The sequence below is a fragment of the Canis lupus genome, chromosome 3 (assembly GCF_048164855.1).
Source record: "Canis lupus baileyi chromosome 3, mCanLup2.hap1, whole genome shotgun sequence".
In the NCBI taxonomy this organism is placed as follows: domain Eukaryota; kingdom Metazoa; phylum Chordata; class Mammalia; order Carnivora; family Canidae; genus Canis; species Canis lupus.
The window spans coordinates 34,596,487-34,615,332 of NC_132840.1; the positions used below are offsets into that span (position 1 = coordinate 34,596,487).

The window sequence follows — 18,846 nt, forward strand, 5'->3', positions numbered from 1 at the left end:
CGGGGCGGGGCGGGGCGGGCGGCCCTTAGAGGGAGAAGGCGCGGCGGCCCCGCGGCACGCTGGCGCCCTCGCCGTCCTGCTCCATGGTCTCGAAGAGCAGCCGCACCAGCGCGGGCCGTCCCTGGGCCACCAAGGCCCGAGCCAGCCCCAGCACCTCGCCCGTGTGGCCGCGCCACACGCGCTGCAGCTCCTGGCGCAGGCGCGCCGCGGGGTACTTGCCCTGGGCGCGGCGCAGCCACTTGTCCACCTCGCGGCCCAGCTCGGCGTCGCTCAGCTGCGCCTGGCTCCACTGCGCCAGCAGCGCCTGCAGCAGGCAGCCGAAGCCCTCGGTGTGGCAGGAGCCCGCGTCGTCCAGCTCCACGGCGCGCTTGAAGCAGGCCGCCGCGTTGGCGTCCTCGCCCTTGATGCGCAGGCACTTGCCGCGCAGCAGCTGCAGCTCGGGCAGCGTGGCGCCCAGCTCCGACTCGCTGGCCTTGGCCAGGAAGACCAGCGCTTGGTTCAGCGCCGCCTCGTCCACCGCCAGCAGCTCCTGCACGGCGTCCACGCCCATGTAGTAGTAGACCTGGGTGGGGCGGGGCGGCGCGGGGGATGAGCCTTTCTCGCGCGGTCCACGCCCGCGGTCCACGCCCGCCCGCACTCGCTCTCGCAAGACTCCATTCCTGGGATCCCACCCTACCTCGAATTTTGGGCCCGCCCCGGGGAAAGGAGGAGACATAGTGGTTCCAGGGCCAGTCGCACCACCTTAGGCCATATAGTCTTGAGCGAGGCACTCTTTGGGCCTCAGTTTTCTCGTCTGTAAAATTACGATAGTGTCGCCTCTTGGTAATAATTCCTTGTGCCCAGAAGGCACCTCTGGGTAAAGAGTACTGGCCCGCACTTCCCGAATGCTTTAGAAAGAGCATGGCCCCGTTCTAAATGCTGCACGTGCATTTTCTCATATAATCCTCACCATGGCTATCGGAGGCAGGGGCATGGTTGTATTTCTCCCTGCCAGGGCTGCCTTGGCAGACAGCAAATAGGTTCTTAGCCGTTGTCTCCTCAAGCCAAGAGGCTGCCTTACCTGGCCGATGTCCAGGTAGGTCTTGAGGCTTGGACACACCTTGACCACTTCCTCCAGGTCGGCCTTGGCACAAGCCAGGTGGTTCCTGTCAGGCATGCCCCCGAGCCCCATCTTGGCTCGCTCCAGGTCATGCAGGTAGGCTCTGAGGTGGATCTGCCATAGAGAGTCAGCTCGGATGATGCTCCAAGCAAGGGCCTCTCCCCTCCTTTCTACCCTCAATGATGCCAGTCTTTTTTGTAGCCGCTACTCAGGGAAGTTCTATGGTGCAGTAGGAGGCCCCTGAGACTGTGACCCCAGAGTCCTAGGTCCTAGTTCTGTGCCAGCTGTGCAAATGACACCCATTCTGGACCTTAGTTTCACTGTCTGTTACAATGAGGGGGTTGGATGAAGTTAAGAGCCTCTCATTCACTCAACAAATATGTGTTGAGTGGCCGCCATATGCCAGGCCCAGTGCTAAGTACCGGGAATGCAGTGGTGATGAGCTGTTACGAAAGAATAAACAGGGTGCTGAACTAGAGGGGTCTGGGGGAGGGGGCTATTTTAGATAGGATGGCAGTACCTATTTTGTGAGTCCACGTGAACAACTTGGAAGGAATGGCTGGTGGCCCCAACTTACAAGCATCAAATTACAAATGATTCCAGACTCTTGCCTTTATCCCCATTGCTCCTTTCCCTCCATATGTGGAGCATTAAAAAAACTAGATGTTCAGAAGGGGGAGGCATGAGAAGGAAGAAGTAGGAACAAGGGGTCATTGTTGCTGAAGATATTAATGCTTTATAGCCAACCGAGAGCATCATAAGGTGGGGGAGGAGGGAGCTCTGGCTTTGGAGCCATTTGGGCTTGGCTGAATTCCAGCACCCCTCCCCCATTTGCATGTGAACTGGGGAGGGTGTTGTTCAACCTCTGTGAGCCTTATTTTTCACATCTGAAAAATTAGAACACTGATCTCTTTCTTGAAGAGTTCCCTTGACGATTGAGAGAACATATTCTAGCCAAGATCTAGCATATGGTAGGTGCTCAGTTCATTCATTCATTCATTCATTCATTCAAAAAATATTCATCGAGAGCCTGTTATGTGCCAAGTACTGTTCCAGGCACCCAGGATAGAGTAGAGAGCAAAACAACAAAATCCCCTGCCCCTAGGGAGCATATATTTTAGGGTGGGAGAAAGAAAGACAATATACATGATAAATAAATAGCATGTTGGGGAGTGATAAGTGCTAAGAAGAAAAAAGTAAGCCAAAAAAAGAGGACATAAAATGTTGGTGAGAGGTTGACATTTTCAATAAGATGGGGCTACAGCTTCCTTTTTATCAAGACCTCAGGAAGCAAGGATGGAGGCCAATCAGAAGAGCATTCTAGGCAGAGCTCATTATCCATTCCTTGCAGTTTGGGGAATGGAGTTTTAGAGGAGTGTGGCTTGTCCCCGGTCCCAGAGTGCTAGGTGGAGAGGCCGGATTTCCACCCAAATCAGTCAGCATGTATTGAGTGCTAACCAAGTAGAGGCTGGAGGTCATCGACCAGGTTATTGTAGAGGGGTGCCTGCAGTGGGTAGGAGTCACCTTCATTCTTTCACTCAACAACCTTATGGAACACAAACCTGGGGTCTTGATGACTTGTAAGCTCTTTTCCACCATGAAGGCTCTATGACGTTTGGGCTCTGGCAACGCGATCTTGACCCTTGGCCCTTGTTCTGATTCCTGGTGGCAGGATGAGGTGCTGGCCGACTTACCTTGGCTCTTGTGCAGTACGCCTGCCAGTTGAGCTCTGGATCTCGTAGGATATCTAGAGCCATGTTGCAGGTTCCAATGGCCATATCCTGCTTTCCTAGGAAGTGGAAGATTTTGGCCAGGCGATTCAGGATGAGGGGTTGATCCTTGGCTATCTCAATGGCCTAGGGAAGGGAGAAGGGTAAGAGCAAACTATCTGGTTATTTGCCTGACCTGCAGGTCCCCCATCTCTGGATAGAATCATGTCACTGCATTGCTCTTATTCCCTAAGTCCACCTGCCGGTAAGTTTGGTCATAGCATGGAACCTAACGCTTTAGGGTACAACTCACTGGCACTCAACTCCCAAGAACTAGGTTCCCATGCTCCCCACCACGTTCATGTGTCCTGTCCAATGAATCCCTCCATACCCCTAGCAAACCACTCTTCCTTGGACACATCTAGTGTATGCTCCCCCAATTTCCCAGGGCATTTGGAAGGAGGGCCAGAATCAGCCTTTACCTCTCCCATACTTACATGGCACAGTGTTTCTATCGGGGCCACAGCACTTCCCCTCTATATTGTCACTGACGACTGCCTGCCCTGTGCGTGCGTGTTGCTGCCTCTGGGATAGTGAACTCCTGCTGGGACTGCATCTCTGTGCCCGGGCACAGAGCAGGTTCTCAAGGAGGGGTGAAGTCAGTGTGTTTGTTAAATTGGACACCACTCTTAGAATTCTCACGGACCTGCATTTTATATTCTGTTCTGTTTTAAGATCCCTCTTCAAGGACTTGCTTGTTAATCTACCCACCAGCAGACATTAGGGATGTGCCCCCTTGCAGGGCGCTGTGCTGAATGCACAGGTGAATGAATATCACAGGGTCCCTGCCCTCCAGGAAAGACTTCAAAACCGAGCTAAGTGTGGAAACTACCACATCAACGAGGTGCCCAAGAACAAGGCTTGAACTGCACTTTACAGTTTATGGTGAACAGTTTCAATCACTACTTCCTTTGAGCCTCTCAAAGACCTAGAAGGTAGACAGATGACCTAAGTAACACATGATGAGGCTCAGAGATGGAAGTGACTTGTTTAGGGTCACAGGGCCTGAGGGCAGGGCAGGCACAAGACCTCAGCTAAGTTCATTTTCTTTCCACTGTGTCACTGGGGGTCAAGAAGGACAGTGAGAACCAGGGCCTGAAAGGGAGACGCCAGAGGGTATATCTGAGAAATGGCAAATAGCTTAGAAAAGACAAGATTGGGCAGCCCAGGGTGGCCCAGCAGTTTAGCGCCACCTTCAGCCCAGGGCGTGATCCTGGAGACCCAGGATTGAGTCCCACGTCGGAAAAAAGAAAAGACAAGATTGGAGGCCCTTGGGTGGCTCAGTGGTTGAACATCTGCCTTTGGTTCAGGTCGTGATCCTGGGGTTCTGGGATTGAGTCCTGCACTGGGCTCTTCCCGCAGGGAGTCTGCTTCTCCCTCTGCCTATGTCTCTGTCTTCCATAAATAAATAAAATCTTAAAAAAAAGAAAAAAAAAGAAAGAAAGAAAGACAAGGCTGGAGAAGTGAGCTTAGAGACTGGGCATGGGGTGGGTCTGATTCTTAACCAAAGAGGAACAATGACAAACATCACTTGTTTTGAATGAAGGGAGGTGGGAGGGTAGGGCACTTCTTGGGTGGGCCACACGGTGGGGGATGGAGCTAGGATGCCCCCCAGAGAAGCAGCGGTTTCCAGGGGAGAAGGCTGGGGTATCCCACTCCATCCCTGGTTTGGAAAGTGGGTGTGGCCAGAGGACGTACCTTGCCGAAGCAGTCCAGGGGGTCGGTTCCTGAGTACCCGCAGTCATGGACACCCATCGGGGTGGTGGAGAAGGTGTCCTTCCTCTCCAGAAGTATCCCGAGGTAGCACCAGGCCAGAGCTGGCAGTGGTGGGGAGGATAGTGTGGGAGAAGGATGTCTAGTAAGCAGTGGCGTGGAGAAAGGGAGGGGGCCCACGAGGGAGATGGCCAGCCCCCCACAAGGTGTCAGCACCCAGGAAGACGAAGGGAGGGACTGTGGCATGAGATCACTGAACAAGGTGCAAAGTGCATTAGTTCTGTGAGATGAATCAATGATTATATGGGACAGAGGGTGAGGGAGAGAGAAACAGGATCTCTGAAAAAGGGAGATGATGCTAGAGGTGGGGACAAGGACAGTGGCAGGTGGGGCTAGTGACAGGTAAAGAGGGAGCCAGGCAGAGGCTGCTCCGCACCTGTCCCAGCCGCCCCTACCTTGGTAGTGGGGGTCCGGAGACTTGAGCACTTGCCGGAGGAGGGCCAACGTGCGGTTGAAGGCGGGCAGCCTCTTCTGCTCCTCGCTGCCCAGCTCTAGGAAGATGCCATCTAGCCTGTGGCCAAGAAGGGGATGTGGGTGGCTGGCACCTCCTCCCAGCTGTCCCTAGGGTGCTGTGAGTACTCCACAGGGCCAGTGGCAGGGAGGGGATCTTGGGGGAGCCCTTGCCATGGAAATGGCCTCAGCCACCTCTTCCCTGGCTCCCAGGCCATGCCTCACCCACCCCACCCTCCACCACCACCCAGTCCATGGCTCCCCAGACTGACCTGATGAAGAGTGTTGCCATGGTGAAGTACCAGCCCCTTTTCTCCTCCATTGGGATCTAGGAAAGCAGAGAATGGCCCGTGGTGCTGTTATAGAGGCACGTAGGGTATTGTTCATAGATTCCCACACTTGCCCCAAACCCTGATTATGGTCCTGGATCTGCCACTGGTAGCCGAGTGACCTTGGGTGAATCACCTCACTTCTCTGACTACACAGGGTTTGACGAGATAATCTGTGTGAACATCCTAAGGTGCCCATCACAGAGCAAGAGTGGGATGCATTTCTTCCCTCCATCTTGCTTTCCTTACTAAGCTTTCCATCCCTTGGCTCCCCGACCTGTGCTCTGGATCTGCCCCCATTGCAGGGCCCACTAGCCACTGGTTGCCTTCTCTCCCCCCCCCACCCCACTGTCCACTCGCTTCTCCCCTTTGGTGCACCCCTCAGCCTCCTCCTTCCTGAGAAAGCCCTCTCAGGCTTGTTGATGGAGTTCAGCTGCAGCCCAAGACCCCCCTGAATGGTTTTCCCACTGTTATTCTTGCCAACCTTGCCAGGCATTTAGACTGACTTGGGCACCAGATAAAATATTTATGCTGTTATTTATGGGAGTAGCTGCTGCTGCCTCGGAAAGGAATTTTAATGAAAACCAATAAAACCCCTAGTGCATATCAGCAGCTCTGTTTCGGGCTCTGGCCCCTCCGTCCGCATTCATCTCCTGGTGTGGATCTCCAGGCTGGATTCTGCACTCCCCCCTCCACCTCCCACCGTGGCCTCCTCAGCACAGGACCCCCATCATCCCTCCACCCCAACTCCCAGCAGCCGGGTGAATGTATTAGGCCCGGCCAGCATTTCTGGGCATCTGTGGTGTGAGGCCCTGTTTTGAGTGCTGCAAGGACATGGCACTGAATTGGACCTGTAGCCTGGCCCAAATAGGTTCACAGTCTCTCTAGGAAAACAGATCCAGGCATAAATAATAGAGCTTGGCTGGGTGCCTGCCATGTGCCAGGATTCTGACACCCACCCTCTCAACGTCTCAACAACCTATCGGGTTAAGTATCATCTGCCTTTTACAGATGGACCTATTGAGGCTCAGAGAGGTAAAGTGACTTGCCTAAGGTCACAGAGCATATGTGTGTCAGAGCTGGAACTTGAACCCCCTTTGTTAGGCTCCAAAGCCCATGCTCCCCTTACCACACCAGGCTGCCAGTTAAATCAGTATGAGGCAGAGTTTGAACAAGGCCATGAGAGTGATATGGACAGAAGCACTAGGATGGGGAAGCCAGTCCCAGCCAGAAGACTCTGAGAAGGTCTCGCAGAGGACAGGGTGTAAAGGGAATCTTGAACAGCAGTGGTATTTCAGAGGGTGGAGTGGGGGCCGAAGGCATTCCGGATGGAGGGCTCAGTGTGGAGACGTATGGCACGCCTGGTGAGCATGGAGCACGGTGGGTGTGAATGGGGCATTGGGGGAGCAAAGGTTGGCAAGTTATGCCCTGGCTGCTCTGGGGAGGCTGTGGATGAGCTTGGAGGGAGAAGGGAGAAAGAGGGTTTGGAGAGTCAGACCCCACTGAGAGGTGTGACTGCCCATCAAGGGTCTGGACCGAGGGCCCAAGCCAGATCACCCAGAGGAGGCCCCATACAGCACATTTCATAGCCGCTATTCACCAAGTACCTTCTGAGTTTGGCCCAGGCTGGGCAATGGGGACAAGAGAGGAAAGGCAGGGCCCACCTTTAGAAGCTCCCAGTCTGGCACGAAAGCCAGATTATATCACAGTTAGAGGGGAACACCGGGGTTACGGGAGGAAGTATCCTGCTTGACACAGGAGTGCCCACAGAGCCTCTAGAGGAGGACTAGTTGGAGCACGGTTCTCCTTGACAAGTGGGAACCACCCAGGTAGACACCATGAGAGAAGGCATCAGATGGAGCAAAAGCTCAGTGAGAGGTGAGGGAGAGGGGTGTGTTGTAAGGGGCAGGAGGATGAGCCAGTGGGGGCACACAAGGGGGTCCCTGAGCGCAGGTTCAGGAGCCAGAGTCAACGTGCAGGGCCGTGGGGAGCCAGAGAAAGGGGAGTGCCCACATCCAGTGTGTTTTTAGAATTCACACCCCTTGGGGAGCACTCCTGTCACTCAGGTGGGAATATGTGTAAGGGGCTTGAGGTGGGGACAAGGCTGTCCAGAAGGGAGGGCAGCCCTCACCAGGGGTTGAAGAGCATCCCCAAGGGCTCAGTGGGGAACATTTGCCAAAGCAAAAAGTTAGGATGGGCTGCTGAATAACCTGACCTTCTACCTACACGGCACCTGGGACTCGGATTCATAGGGTAAGTACTGTGGGCCACACTGGCCAAAGACCTGGACGTAATGTCAGTGCGTGATCGTGTGAAGGATGGGATGGAAGCGTAAGTCCCTGGGCTTCCTGGCTGCCTAGAGGTACGATCTCATGACCTCTGGCCCCGTGCCCACTTTGAGGAGGGCCAAGCTGACTCATGGTAGGGAGAAACAGAACCTGCTGCTTCATTCAGGCACCTGACAAGGAGGTGTGACCACAGCAAGAGCAGAGGCTCAGGAGGCCATACGAGGCCATGACCCTGGATGGATGAGTTCCCTCTAGGAGGCTGTGTCTCTATCTGCAAAGAGGGATAATAATATAGAGCTCACAGGCATTGTGAGGGCAGTGCCCAGCCCAGACTATGCACTCCATAAATGTTGACCCCCTTTCTGCTGGCTTGGGTTAGAGTTGAGCAGGGTTAGGGGTATCTAGGAGGCTGCTCTGTCCATGGGACCTACTTCAATTCCCTCTGGGGAAATGTCTCAGGCCCTGGAGTCAGACGGGTCCTGGCTCACAGTGCTCTCTACTGCACCCCCCACACACTGTGCTAGTAGGGCCTCAGATCCCCTGTGGGGTCCCAAGCACTTTCTCCCCTTCACAGACCACCCCCAGGGCAGGAGAGCAGGGTGGTGTCCTCAGGGCTCTACCTGGTTCCTCTTTTTTTTTTTTTAATTAATTTGCTTTTAATTTAAATTCAATTTGCCAACATACAGTATAACACTTTCCCTGGTTCCTCTTGTTTGGCATTCAAGCCACAAAAAAGTAAGCGAGGTGCTCAAACCAGTTAGTACCTGTCAGAGCAGGCACTTAAATAATCCCAGTGGCCCGAGCATTGTCCTCAGCACTGTTCCCTTGACCACTCTCGGTCTATCTCTGAGGATACTGAGACCACAGAGGTGCAGCAGTGGACCCAGTCACACACTAGTTAGTACCGGGCCTTAAAACTGGTCCCTATCCTTGAGCAATTTAAGAGCCTGGTGAGGGTTTGCTCTATGTAGGCAGTAGCACCACCTGGTGGCAGTGTGCCTGAATTGCAGGGGCAACTGCTCTCCCGGTTCCCTTCAACAGGAAGGCCAAAACAGATTTTCAGAAAAGTAGCTAGCTGAGTGACATCTCTACGACAAATTCCAAACGCAGGCCCTCCTCAGACCCTGCTGAAGAGTGACATTTGCAGGAAGGCTGATGGGGTTGCAGAATCAGAGTGGAGGTAATGGCCCAAACACAGCTAGTCTGAGGCTTCTCCTGGCCTGGGCTTTCATTCTCTATCCCTGTGATGAACCTGGTGGCTGCCGTTAACTCCGCTGTGGGATCCTGGCCCGAAAATGGGCTGTCTCTTTAAAAATCCTTCTGGTTGTAACTAAAGCAGCAGCTAAGGCTGTTACCAGGGGCAACCTGGCAAGCCACAGTGCGTTAAATTAAATTAAACAGGCCTCTGCCTCCCTCCTCCCCTCCCTCCCGGAGAAGGGAGGGGCCATTCCACCTCTCTCCTGGAGAATAAAATTGCCACGAAGTCTCTCAAGGCTGCAAGGAGCTCACTTCCAGAGTTGATGGCTCCCAGAGGCCAGGTTTCGGAGGCAGCCTGGGAGGCCCGGGGAGGGCGGCTGCCAGAGGCGGGGTACTCCACGAGGGCCTGCCCAGCATCGGCTGCGGGCACCCCCCCTTCCACCCCACTTTCTCTTGTTCGGGCCTCCTCACAACCCTGGGGTCTGGAAAGGGGGGGCCAGCCCAGGCTGCTGGCTGCAGGAGTCTCACATTAGGTCGCCACCCCTTGGAAGGTCCATGGGAGGGAGCTGGGTGAGGCCTGACCCTCAAGTAAAATCCTCAGACTCTGGGGCTGAGTAAGGCACAGCCCTCAGGACACTTCCCTGCTCCCTGGAGATCCGTGCTGTTCTTGCCCTCATTTTAGAGAGGGGGAACTGAGGCTCGAAGGGGCAGAGGCTTGCTTACTTAACCTGACATTTCCAGCCAGCTTCCTCTGGCTTTAAAGTTCGTGTCCTTCTCGCACCGTCTAGCTGCATGTGTTTGCACAGCGCCTACCATTTACAGAGTGCACGCACACAAATTCTCTCTGGTCCTCAGACTGTCTTGTGGGTCACCATCACTCTCTTAGCACGGATGGCAAATCAGAGATGGGACCATGTCCTCAAAGTCACATGGCTGGTGTGAAAGCCCAGATGCAAACCTGGAAATGGTGCTTTTGTCGCTATACCAATAATAGCAAATTTTATTGAGCACTTACTATGCGCCAGGCTCATAGTTTCCATGCGTTAAGCCATTCAACCCTGGGGGTTACCTATCAGGTGGTGACTATGATTCTCCCAATTTTACAAAAGAGATGACCATGGTCCAGAGGAGGACAGCTAGAAGGCAGCAGAGCTGGGGCCCAGAAGCCCAGCCCAGTGCCCCTGTACCTAGTGACTCTAGACTAGTGGTTCTCAATGTGTGGTCCCCAACCAGCAGCAGCAGCAGCAGCAGCATCACCTGGCAGTTTGCTAGACATGCTAGTTCCTGACTCACTGATCAGGATCTCTGCAGCAGGAGGCTGGGGAGAACCTGGGGTTTAGCAGGCCCTCTGATGCACTAGATCCTCACTGCACCACACTGTGGGGAGCTGAGTGACAATGGACTGGTTGGTGGATCTCTTTTTGAAATGAACCAAAGGATCAGAATCATGGCCCTCAGCAAAGCCTGAACAGCCAAGTTCCTAGAGCTGCATGGGTGAGGGACAAAGGCAGGTGCTCCGGCAGAACCGACAAAGAATAGGGTCAGGATAAGCCATTACAGGGCAGGTTTGTGATAACCAGGTGGGCATAAGGGTGGATCCTGACTCTTCCACTTACTTCAAAAAGTGGTGCTGGAGAAGGAGATATTGGGGGGCTTGGCTATTTTAAAGGAACTTTGCCAATGATGATTTTATACTCTCCATTTCTGATTCCCTTCTCGAGAGCAGGCTAGGTCTCCTTCAGGAGAGGTGGGATGAACATTTTGGAGCACCGACTCTCCACTGGGTGCCTCAGTGCATCTGTGGATCCTCTCCTCATAGCTGCCTGAGAAGCTGTAACGTGTCCTCCCCCTTTGCTGGGTGAGGAAGCAGAGCCTAATAAAAAAAAAAAAAAAGCCACCGCCCAGCCCCACAGTCCCGGGGTGGAAGTGCCATTATTCAAGTTTACATCTGCTTCCCTCCAAGGCCCCTGTTCTTTCCACCTCATCACACTGACCCTGCAAAGGCTGATGCTGCAGAAATAAAAGTCACAAGGTGCTAAGCCTCAGGAATCTGTTCTTCTTGCACAACAGGAATGTCCTCTGTGATGACTCGGAGCAGCCTCCCTGCTCTGCACAGGGAGCCCTGCTCCACCCCACCTGTGGGTCATGCACCAGAAAGGCAAAGGGCAGAGGTTTTCCCTCCTCCGATCTAGCTCCTGACACAGGGGGTTGGGGACAAACAGAGGGATGGCACTGGCGTCCTATTCATGTTTCTCCTCGCCAAGGGATCCTGGAAAGGCCCTTGGCCCAGCCTGGGCATCAGCATCTGCATCCATGAACGGGATGATGCCACTTGGCCCATCTGTGTTGTGGGCATGTTGATGAGGGTGGTCAGTGTGACTGGTGGAGGGGACTTGAGGGAGGCGTGCTATGCCACGGAAATCAGTTACCTGTGCCTCCCTGTCCTGGCTTCCCTGGATGGTCTTCATGGAATTTAAGATTTGAGCAGATTGACTGCAGCTTCCCACTGTCACCCCCCTTCTGGTCCTAGGTCTGTCATGTCATGGAAGTGGGTCATCTTTGGCTTGCACTGGTTCCTGAGACTTACAGGACTGTGTTGAGCCACTTCTCTATCCCACTGTCCTTAGAGAGAAGGGACCATGTCTAGTCCTGAGTCCAAAGCCAGCCCTAGCAGCAGTAGAGACTGGGTGGCTCTGAAGAACTCTCTTGCCTTCTGTAGTAATAACGGTGTTGCCCGAATGTTCTCAGCTCCTCCCATGGTCTGTGCTGTGTGTGCAGGAAGGGCAGGAGGAGGCAGGGAGGAGGGGGAGGGCTCACTGGGAAGGGGAAACCTAGGGCTCCCTTGGGTCTGGGTCCTGGCAGCCCCATCAGGGGATGACGATGGGAAGCCCGTGACCATCAATATCGCTGGGGTTGGGCCTTCTGTCTGTGAGCACAGTAACACCTTCCACAACCCTGTCAGGCAGGCACCACTGTCCCCATTTCACAGACATGGTCACTCCGAAAGCCTAAGCAGCCAGCCCAGGGCACCCAGGACATGGCCAGCAGAGCAGGGGTCCTTGCAGGCTGCAGACTCCCACGCGGCCCCTCTGACCACAGTCACACCAGGGGACAGAGGGCTGTGCGTGTGTGCACACGAGGGCACCCTGGGGTTACTGACCAGTTGTGCCCTCTTGGCCCTCCTACCGGGTCCCCACCCCACTGGGTGTGGTGGCTGTTGGAATGTCCACACCTTGGTTTGTGAGGCCTATAAGCACTGCCTCTCTCCATGCCTGCCCTAGCTAGGGGTGCGATCTAGGTGTCAGTGGTGCACTGAGTCACTTTGGGCCAGCCACGGCCCTCCCTGAACCTGTCATGTCCTCAGCGTGATGGGGAATCACAGTTCTCAACTGGCAGTGTGTGAAGTCTGAACAAAAATCAAATGCACCAATGAATGTAGAATCCTGAACTCCGGGCTGGGCACCGGTGTGCTGGTGACTCTTATTATTACCCTGGGCCGTGAGCAGGGGTGAGGGACCTGTGTGAGTGCACACATGTGTGTGGTAAGCCACCAGTATTTGGGTAAAGGGGAAGAAAATCAAATAACTGAGCTGGCTTGGGACAGAGGTTTTTTTTTTTTATTTTTTAGAGAAATATAGATTCAAGTTACCTTATTTAAAAACAAAAAACAAAAAAACAAAAAACAAAAAACAGGGGGCAGCCCGGGTGGCTCAGCAGTTTAGTGCCACCTTCAGACCAGGGTGTGATCCTGGAGACCCGGGATCAAGTCCCACGTCGGGTTCCCTGCAATGGAGCCTGCTTCTCCCTCTGCCTGTGCCTCTGCCTTTCTCTCTCTCTGTGTCTCTCATGAATAAATAAATAAAATCTTTAACAAAAATAGAGATTTTAAGACTTTAAGTCCAGTGATCCAATTAAATGAAATTTTTTATAAAAGGAAGGTTTATTGAGTGATTCTACAGAACTCCCAAAGAGGGAGGGGACCCAAGAGGGTTGCCCTCAATTAAATGAAATTTAACAACAGTTACAAACACCTCTTAGATGTCCCGCCCTATGCTGAACATTGAGTGGTGGAGGGCTGCAGAGAGGCCTGGGCGCGGGCCCGTGGACACCGATCCATGGAACGGGCAGAAATCACCTGGAGAGAAGCCAGAGGCTGGGGATGGCTCCAAGAATAAAGCTAAGAGCTGTGCAGGGGCAGAGGGTGGGCAGGGAGAAGACTGGGGCCTGACAAAACGGGCACCTTGCCTGCAGCCTTTTGTAATCTCTCACTAGGGTCTCAGGGCCACCCAGTGAGGTGGGTGTTAGAGTCCCATTTTGCAGATGAGGAAACAGAGGCTCAGGGAGGTAGTGCCTTACCTGTACTACCTGTGATGGAGACAGAATTTTCACCCAGTCTGTCTACCTCCAAAGCTCCCCCCAGTACCCCCTCCACTTTGAGGTTTGTCACTGAGAATCCACCTATGACTCTGTGCACATGCCCGGGAGAAGGGGGTGCTGGCAGGAGGGTAGAAATGCCAGATAAGAGCCTTCTACCTCCTTATATTTGTGTGACTTAAGGAAAAACAGGAGAGAGCGAAGAGCTGGGAATGGAAGTCACACACACTCACCCTCTCACGCACACACGTGGCTTACTTTTGGATTATGGGCTGAGTTATCAACTTCATAAGGTTTTCTCTTGTAATTTCAGTCAGCAGATGAACATTGGTTCTTCGGCCACTCTTTATCTTTTGAGCTCCAGAGGCTCCTCCCCACCTGAGACAGTCCCAGCCCCATTAGGATAGAAAAATCTCTGGCAGCTCAGCACAGGGTGGGGCTGACAGTGGGTTGCCTACCCCCAGCTGTGCCCCTTGGGGCCAGGCCTGCTCAGCAGGGGTCCCACAGCCGCTGCTCCCCATGTGCCACCTCCTCCTTCTCTGGCCCAGACTCTGACTTCATCTCTGCCCCCATGCTGCCCCTTCCCCAGCACAGCAACCCACCCTCTCTCCCCAGACACTTCCTCTGCCCTAGATTTCCAGGAGGTGGCCCATGCACAGTGTCCCTCACCACCCACCAGCCATCTGCACTTACTCCACCCCCACTTCTCTGACCTCCCCAGAAAGAGCAAAGACTTTGGAGTCAGACAGAGTGGGCTGGATCCAACTGCCACTTACTAGCTCTGTGACCTTGGGCAGGATATTGAGCCTGGCTCTGCCTCAGTTCCTGCATGTGTAAAATGGGGTCAGAGGGGACAAAGATCACGTCTGGAAGGCACTCTTGGAAGATATTCTTAAGTATCATCTTCTGAGGTTGTTGCATGTTGTGTGAAGGAAGGTTTCAAGGCAGAGGTGACATCTGAGCTGGGTTTTGAAGGATGGAGTCTACTTTCTAGGCAGAGAGAACAGCAGCTGCCCAGGGAGGTATGAAGGATCACAACACACTGGGAGGAGTAGAAGTGGTTTACGGTTGCTGGGAAGGAAGACGCAACTAACTCAGAGGGCGGGCAGCAGATTTCAGAGGCCGTGTCAGCAGTTCTTGGGGCACCCTGGGCTCTTTTGTGTGAAGCTTTTGGCTGCCCTCTTTCTAAGCTACTCTGCTGTCACTAAAGCCTGCAGTCTCTGCAGGCCCCCCCTGCAGGCCCTTTGCACACACCACGCCCCTGCTGGGAGTGTCCTCACCTCATTCCTGCCAGTACACTCCTGCTTCTTCCAGAACCCTCTGCCACTCCCTTGTGCTGAAAGGAAGTGTTCCTTCTCTGAATCTCAGTCATCACCATTCTATCTCCCAGGACGTGGTGCTGATGGCCCCCCGAAGAACACTTCTATTGCCATCCAAACACTCTGGGGGCCTGTTTTTGGTTCAGAAAGTAAAGCACTCAGACATGACTGTCGCATGGCACAGGCCACTAAACGAATGCCCATGACCTAAGCAGTCGTAGGCACATCTGATTGGTTCCCCCTGGCTTCCTCTCCCAGAGGAGGGGTTCAGGTAAGGGTAAATAAAGGAACAATTTGCTCCTCCCTGTGTCCACAAGCTTCTTAAAGATGGGGCCTGGCACACAGTAGGTGTTCAATAAATGTTAAGATGCTGAACATCTGCCTCTCAGACGTGCCCAGAATGTGCCAGTTAATGGGCGCTTTCACCCTATGATTTGATTGGATAATTACAGTAAACCTGAGGCAGAGATCACTATTGCTAACGTTCATGAAGCCAACACTAAGACCAGGAACAAAAGTGACTGTCCAAAGCCACACAGCAAAATGATAAGAGAGCTATGTGCTTGAACCCAAGCCTCCTGCTCTAACTATAATGAAATCATCATTATTTCCCTGATGCGGCCATTGCTTGAGCATCTACTCCCTCTGTGCCCGTGCTTTATAGGCACAATCACTTCCAATTCTCAGATGACAAAATGGGAGCTCCAAATCCCCAACTTTCTCCTGTGATGGGGGTGCTGACCACAGCCAAGGACACAGCACAGAACCTGAGGTCTGGCCATTGCCCACCCGAACTGAAGCAGTCAGTTCCCAACTGGAAGCACTGGGCAGCACCCTGCTTGACACCCCGTCCCCTGGGAAGTCACTCACCGGAGGAGGAATGTGCGTGTGGCCCCCACCACAGCCAGGCTGACCAGCAGGGAGAGAGATGTTAGACTCTCTTTGATCCCTATGCCCAAACCTCTGCCTCTGCGCTCACCCCCTCCAGGAAGCCGTCCCCCAGTGACCCCCTTCCTGAGAGCAGGAAGGGACCTTATAGACCACCCAGTTCCCCCTCTCTGCACCCATTTCACAGAGAGGGAAACCACAGTCCAGAAGGGAGAGCCCAGGAGGCTTCCTGGCTCCTAGCTCAGGGCCCTTCAAGGACCACACTCAATACACACTACACTGGCCATGCCTCCCCCTGAGGGTAGCTGGCATTCAGGGCCTCAGGCTCAGGCTTTAGAACAGAAAACCAGGGTCCCTGTGAGCCCCACGTGATGGCCACAGCTACACCCCACATGGGGCAGAGGAGGCTCTCCCAGCCCAGGAGAGGCAGGGGTTGTGGCCGATCTTGTGGCTCTATGCACACTCTTTTCCGGGTGCCTTCCAAATATCAGCTCTTCGTTATGGCATCCACCAAATGAGGTTGGCCTTGTCTCGCAGCTGAGGTAGCCAAGGACATATGTATTGTCATGATCCCCATTTTGCAGGGAGGGAAGTGGAAGCTCCGTGATGCTGGGGATGGGGCTGGAGGTAACAGAGCGTGGGGGAGTTAGGATTTGGATCTGGACTGTGAGACCCAGAGTCTCTCTCGTCTTAACCTCTACCCTGCAGTGCTCTCTTTAACTCAAATCTGTGCCCTCCACCCCACATTCCCTGCAGTCTGGACTCTACATTTTCTCTCTGAAGCTGGAGAAGGCTTTGGGAGGAAAAGGCTCCAAGGGTGGTGGGCAGGGGTTTTGTGAATGGAGCCCTGTGTGAAGGCTTGTTGTGATTTAAATATCACAAATCTCAGCCATTATAAAGCATCATTGTTATCAGCTAAACTCTGCCTTCACAGAAAAGTCATGGTACTTCTCTGAACTGTGGTTTCCTTTCCTGTAGTAGGAGGATAATACCCTCTACATCATTCATCTGCTATGCAATGCAGGTAACCTTTGGGATGGCTCCCAGTGATCCCCATCTCCTGGTATTCACGTCCTTACGGAGTCCCATCCCTCTGAGTGTGAGCTAGACCTAGTGACTTGTTTCTAGTGAACACAATGTAGCAAAAATGACAGGATGCCCATGTGGTGAGGACCTGAGGAGGGGGGGTTCTGGCCAATAGCCAGTGAGGAAACGAATCCTACCTACAGCCACATGAGCTTGGAAGCAGATCCTCCCCGAGCTGAGCAAACCTTCAGATGAGAACACAGCCCAGAGGCACCCAGCTAAGCCATGCCTGGATTCTTGATCCACAAAAACTAGGAGGTAATAAATGCTTCTTGCTTTAAACTGCTAAATTTTGGAGGTTGTCTGTTCTGAGCTATAGGTAACTAATATACCTGGTGTTTTTCTACTTAGTGCCAGGCCCTATTCTGCCCACACAAGCATTCAAGATACATTTATTGAGTGCCACTGTGTGCCAGGCACTGTGTCTGGTATAGGGTTTGCAGTGATAAACCAGACAGGTGTTATCCCCACTCTCAAAGACCTCAAGGCTGAATTAAGGAGACAGATTTATGAACAGACAGTGTGAGCAGTGCTGTGGGGAGCCCAGGGCAGGCACCTGACCCAGCCTGCAGAAGTCAGGGGAGGCTTCCTAGAGGAGGGGATGCCTGAGACAAACCCAAGACTGGGGAGAACCTTCCAGTCAAAGGTGGAGCAGAAGGGTATCATAGAAAGAGGCCAAGAGAGTGGCAAGGGGAGGTGTAAGGAGACTTGGCTCACTGGGGGGGGGGGGGGGGGACACAGGGAAGCAGGTTATGGCAAAAGCATGGCTGGAAGGGGGAACACGGCAGAGGAAGAGCACGGAGGGTCTCAGGTGCCCACCGGAGAGCTCTGGACTTATCTGCTAGGCAGTGGGGAGTTACCAGGGGTGTCAGCAGCTCAGAGATGTGGCCAGTAAGACTGAGAAACATGATGCTGGCAGCAGAGTGGAGGATGAGGCAAAAGGGTCAATCAGGAGGGCGGGAACCCAGGTGGCATGCTGGCAACTACACTAAGGCAGGAAATGATGGAGGTTGGGCTGGCGGAAGGAGAGTGTGGAGGAGTGGCTGGATCTGCGAGATAAGGGCAGGCGGAATGGACAGGGATTTGGGGTCCAAGTCTATGGGGAAGGCGAGGTGAGGGGGAGAGAGGTCAGAAGGCTGCCCAAGTTGGGTTGTGGAATTGGTTGTGCCATTTACTTAGGGGGAAGTGCAGGGGCGCATGGACAGGTACTTGCTGGGAGGGGCAAGAGGAGACGGATGAGTGGGCGAGGCTGGTGTTGCAGCCTTGCCAGAAAAGAAACCTAGGCAGACCGTCCGCTAGGAAGCGCAGCAGAGAAAAGCTACAGGCCTGCCGGATTCTGGAGAGGAGAGGCGCACGAGAAGGGGATCCCGGAAGCGGAGGGGCCAGGGTTTGGGGAGAGTCTCGGGTGCGGGGATGCCCCTGCAGACACTGGGGCCACGACCCTGGCCCTCCCGACCCGGGGAGGGGTCACCCACCTGCTGCCCGTAGCCCAGGGCTTTGTCGTAGAGCGCGATGCCCGCGGCCAGCACCCGTGCCCGCTCCTCCAGGCTGGTGCAGCCCACGTCGAGGCCGTGCGCGTAGCCCTGCTCCGCCAGGCAGCGCGCGGCGCGGAGCTGGGGGTCCCCCGCCGCCCCGGACTCGGCCGCCAGCCCCATGAGCGCCGCCAGCCGCCCGGCGCACGCCTCCTCCTCTTCGTCTCGGCCCAGCCGCCCCGACACGTGCGCCAGGTTGGCCCAGGCGTTGAGGTTGCCCGGGTCCTCGTGGGCCACCTCGAGGAAGCGCTCGCGGGCCTCGTCCAGCTCCTCCAGGTGGAAGGCGAGGGCGCCGAGCAGGTGGCGCACGGCGGGGCGCTGCGGGGCGGCCGCCAGCTCGAGCTCCTGTCGCAGGCCGTCCTGCTGCAGCTTCAGGTCCCGGGCGTGGAGCGAGGCCGGTGAGCGCGGCTCGAAGTTGAGCTGCATCTCCAGGTGGAAGTGGCCCGGCAGGTAGTCCAGCTCGTCGATGAGGGCTTCCAGGTCCTCAGCCGCGGCCTCCGGCTCCCCCATGGCAGCCCCGCTGCTCCCCGGGCCTCGCCCCTGCCCCGGAGCGAGCCCGCGCGGAGGGCGAGGAGGCAGCGCGCGCCACGGCCCGGGGTCCAGCCGCCTCCGGGTCCCGGGGCGCCTCCCTCTGCTGGGAGGGTCTGAGCGGAGGCTCGGTGGGTGTGTCGGCTTTCGCTGCTCGGCGGCTCCTAGACGCCCGCATTGCACAACCAGGTGTGCCGGAAAAACAGGTGCCTGG

General features: G+C 54.8%; 1 protein-coding gene across 1 annotated transcript; it reads right to left on the minus strand.

Moving 5' to 3' along the window:
- TTC22 (tetratricopeptide repeat domain 22) lies at positions 1–18,730 on the minus strand. Its single transcript, XM_072820360.1, has 7 exons — positions 18,048–18,730; positions 5,364–5,419; positions 5,037–5,152; positions 4,567–4,685; positions 2,794–2,955; positions 1,061–1,213; positions 1–562 (listed from the first exon to the last, which is right to left on the minus strand). The coding sequence occupies exons 1-7, from the start codon at positions 18,612–18,614 to the stop codon at positions 26–28; spliced, it is 1,710 nt and encodes a 569-aa protein (XP_072676461.1). The 5' UTR covers positions 18,615–18,730; the 3' UTR covers positions 1–25.
- Positions 18,731–18,846: the final 116 nt, after the last annotated feature.